General features: G+C 48.5%; 1 protein-coding gene across 1 annotated transcript; it reads left to right on the forward strand.

The window, feature by feature from the left end:
• The first annotated feature begins 1,577 nt into the window (after positions 1-1,577).
• Positions 1,578-3,543, forward strand: LOC139833686 (uncharacterized). The gene is made up of 7 exons (XM_071824028.1): positions 1,578-1,705; positions 1,800-2,007; positions 2,101-2,295; positions 2,376-2,549; positions 2,643-3,011; positions 3,092-3,307; positions 3,376-3,543. Exons 2-7 carry the CDS (start codon positions 1,801-1,803, stop codon positions 3,541-3,543), a joined length of 1,329 nt encoding a protein of 442 aa, XP_071680129.1. The 5' UTR covers positions 1,578-1,705; position 1,800.
• The last annotated feature ends 464 nt before the right edge of the window (positions 3,544-4,007 follow it).

Raw genomic sequence — 4,007 nt, forward strand, 5'->3', positions numbered from 1 at the left:
AATCCCTTGCTACGAAAAATTGCTAGGGGCTTCAACCATTCCGTCGACTCGTTCAATTCTTATGACGTGAACGGGTATCGCTTCCAGACCCATCAATACACAACAAGCCGTCCAAACAAGAAGACAATAAATAGCGGGGTGGTATGTCAAGGTGATGATGGACTCCATTACTATGGAAGAGTCGAGGGTATATACGAGCTGAATTACGGGTTTGACAAAGGGCTAAATCCCGTCGTATTCAAATGCCATTGGTTCGACCCACGCCGCGTGAGACGGGATCCTGAAATTGGATTGGTCGAAGTTGAAAGAAGCTCTGTTTATAAGGGAGAGGACGTGTACATTTTGGCCACCCAAGCCTTCCAAGTATTCTATCTCCCGTACGCGTGCCGAAACCCGACCAAACGTCTACATGGATGGGATGTTGTGATGACGGTTCCTTCACGCATTAGGCCACCCCCGCCAAACAAGGATGATTACCGCCGCGTAGACCCCTCAACAAGGAGTGTTGATTTCTATCAAGAAGAAGGGCTCCCCGGTCATTTCACTATCGACTTGTCGGCCGTTGTTGATAACATGGTCGTAGACGATGAGCAAGAAGAAGATGCGGTTATGGAGGAAGACAATGAAGAATATGAAGCTGAGGATGTGTGTGCCGTCGAAGACCTAAGTTTGCTCGAGGCGTTCAAAGCAGGCATTGACCTAGGTCCAAATGGACCACCTCCAGGTTTCATCGATGATTATTGGTTCGCTGAGCCTGATGATGATGAAACATGTGGTCCGATTACGGATGTCGACATAGGCTACTGATCTATGTAGTTCTAATTGTGAGGCTATCCTATGTAATAAACTATGTGCTATGTAGTTGTAATTGTGAGGCTATCCTATGTACTGAACTATGTGCTATTTGTAATAAACTATGTGCTATGTAGTTGTAATTGTGAGGCTATCCTATGTACTGAACTATGTGCTATTTGTAATAAACTTTGATCTATGTAGTTGTAATTGTGAGGCTATCATATGTACTGAACTATGTGCTATTTGTAATAAACTATGATCTATGTACTGAACTATGTGCTATTTATTGTTGATTTCACTAATATTCATCTGTTTACATTGCATACTAATAAACCACTCTTTTCATTGTGTTTGCAGGTGATTGAAACATGCCGCCAAGAAAAAGAAAGGGAGGTTTCAAAAAGAAGATCAAGGCCGTGGCTGAGCTTGTGGGACTTTCGAGTGGTTCATCGTCGCAGACACGTCCTCCTAGCGCTCCTCCTAGCCCTCCACCACGGAGGAAGAATGCCCAGCCACGGCGACTTCGTACCCCTTCTCCTAGTCCTCCCCCAGCCGAGGATGATGACGAGGAGCAGTGGGGTGGGGAGGACGAGGAGGACGGTGAGGAGCACGGTGGGCAGGATGAGGAGGATGGTGGGGAGGACGGTGGGGAGGACGGTGAGGAGGACGGTGGGGAGGACGGTGGGGAGGACGGTGGGGAGGAGCTCGAGGAGGATGAGGGGTTGGGGGGTTTGCCGCAGGAGCTAAACAAAGACCTAGCTTGGTATCCGCCCGAGGAGGAGGAGTACGTTGCAGCCGAGGAGAGGCTGGAACCACGGGACAAGAAGCCGTATAAGCGCGGGATTACGAAACTCCCCAAGCTAAAAACTTGGGCCTTCCGCGATGTTGTTCTCGTGCCCGCTGGAAAGAGGTACATGCTGATTCTGGCATTCCATTATTGAAATTTTTATCATTATACAATTTTTTTATCACATGCATACTGATTTTGGCAATTCGTTGTGCAGCATGTTCAAGTATGGTGACCCGAGGAGGCTCCCGACACGTGAGTACTCGAACATACTTGGAGGCCTAATTAGGAAGCATTTCCCTGGGATTGTCAATCTCCCTAGTGGTGGCCGCGATGTGGCTTGGACTTGGAAGCACTACAGCTACGCGGAAGATCCTAGCGGCAAGTGCGCCAACATGCAAGAGCGGGTTGTCCGCCACTTCTGGGTACGTGACTTTTGGCTTCTTAGCATTCAAACACTTCTTGACTACCAATAGTTGCTCTAATTCCTCTTGTTTTACCTATGTGCATGGTTGCAGAAATACTTCACGAGGGCTGAGGGCAAGGAAATTGCGTGCGACGTTATCTTACACGAGTTGTGCAGGGTGAGGGTGACTGGCATGCACTACGAGGCACGTGTCCAGTGCGTTCGCGACTGGCACGCCGAGCGCAAAGTTTGGATGAGTAAGGCTGATTGTCGGGATACGCTCATGGCACCGTGGCAGTACCTGCAGGTATTAGCATCGATGTGTTCTTTATTTCCGCATTTTCATGTAGTTTATGTTCTAATAATGGGTCTATCTTGTGTATGTAGAACCCTCCTCAGTACGTCGGGGAAGACAAGGCGTGCTTTCTTGCGATGGTCATATGGTGGACATCCGCCGAGTACGCCCGGAAGCACGAGGAGGGCAAGCAGAAGCGTTTAGAGATGGGAGGTGGATCACATGTCCTGGGCAGCAAGAACTTGGCCCTTACCTTGCAGCAAGAGGTGAGCAAATGGTTTCTTCATTCTTTCGTTTCATGTTATTGTTAGCCCCGCAAGGGTGTCCCTCTTCACTTACTTGCATGTACTCTTTTGCAGGAAGTGAAGACAGGCGTGACACCAAACTTGTTTGGCCTCTTCCAAAAGTCCAAGACCAGGAGGGAGCCGCATCCTGAAACGGGGTCCGTGTGGGTCAACGGGCTAGCGGAGGCCCAGTGTGGCGCGTACCGCTCGAAGTTCAAGGACAAGCACGGCGAAGACGCCGACCCAACCACCGAAGACTTTGACGTTGAGGTTGCGGTGCTTGCGGGACAAGGCAAGAAGGGTGGCCGCCTATGGATTGCTGACGGGTTAGTCGACCCAACGACCATTCCATCTCTACGCCAGATCCGTCGTGGGCGTACGAGCGAGCAGCCTCGGGTAGAGACCCGCCCACGGGCTTCGGACCTAGCTGTGGAGAAGTTACGGGTAAGTTCTTCGTCGATCCTCTACGCTTCATTACATGTTTTCCATTGCAATGTTACTGACATCGCGGCAACACAACGTAGGCGGAGATGGAAGAAAGGGAACGGAGGCACCAAGAGGAGCAGATGCAGATGCAGCAGCAGCTTAGGGAGAACATGCAGATGCAGCAGCAGATGTTGCAGCAGATGCAACAACAGCAGCAGATGTTCCAGCAGATGTTCATGAACCAGACCGTGCTGACTTCACCACCGGGGAGTAGTGGTCCTAGCACGTCGTGTCCTCCTATGTTCCCACATTTTGTAAGTGGTTAACTTAATATCTCCGTCTCAATCTTGTTTGTTGTCTAACCGAACTTTGGATATTGCAGATCCCCACGCCCGATCCGGCTGTGATGGCGCTCCTCCAGCAAGGGCCAAGTCAGAGCCCGCCGACACACGGCTTGACCGTCAACAATACGGGCATCATCCGGAGCCTGCAGCAGTTTCTAGGTGAGTTCTCCTACACTTCTAATTCTTCCATACCATGTCACTTGTGAATTTTAGCCATTCAACCATGTCAATTTTAGCCATTATGTTCAATTTTACCTATTCCATGTTAATTTTAGCCATTCCATGTCATCCTTAGCCATTATGTTGAATTTTAGCCATTTCATGTCAATTCTAGCGATTATGTTCAATTTTAGCCATTCCATGTCAATTCTAGTTCTTCCATGTCTTACATGTCAATTTTAGTCATTCCATGCCACTTATGCATCAACGAACTTGTAGGAGGACAAGGAGGTGGAGAAGGACAAGGAGGTGGAGACGGAAATGGAGAAGGTTGATGTTGGTTGTATGAACTTTGTTGTGCTATTTGGATCATTCTATGTTGGAGACTTTGTTGTTGGACTATTGTATGGACTTCGTTGGACTATATTATGTATGAACTTTGTTGTTGATGATGTGCAAATACTCTATATGTTATGCTATATATGGATCTGGATATATATTTGTATTTGTG

Source organism: Lolium perenne, chromosome 7 (genome assembly GCF_019359855.2).
Source record: "Lolium perenne isolate Kyuss_39 chromosome 7, Kyuss_2.0, whole genome shotgun sequence".
NCBI classification, from domain to species: Eukaryota; Viridiplantae; Streptophyta; class Magnoliopsida; order Poales; family Poaceae; genus Lolium; species Lolium perenne.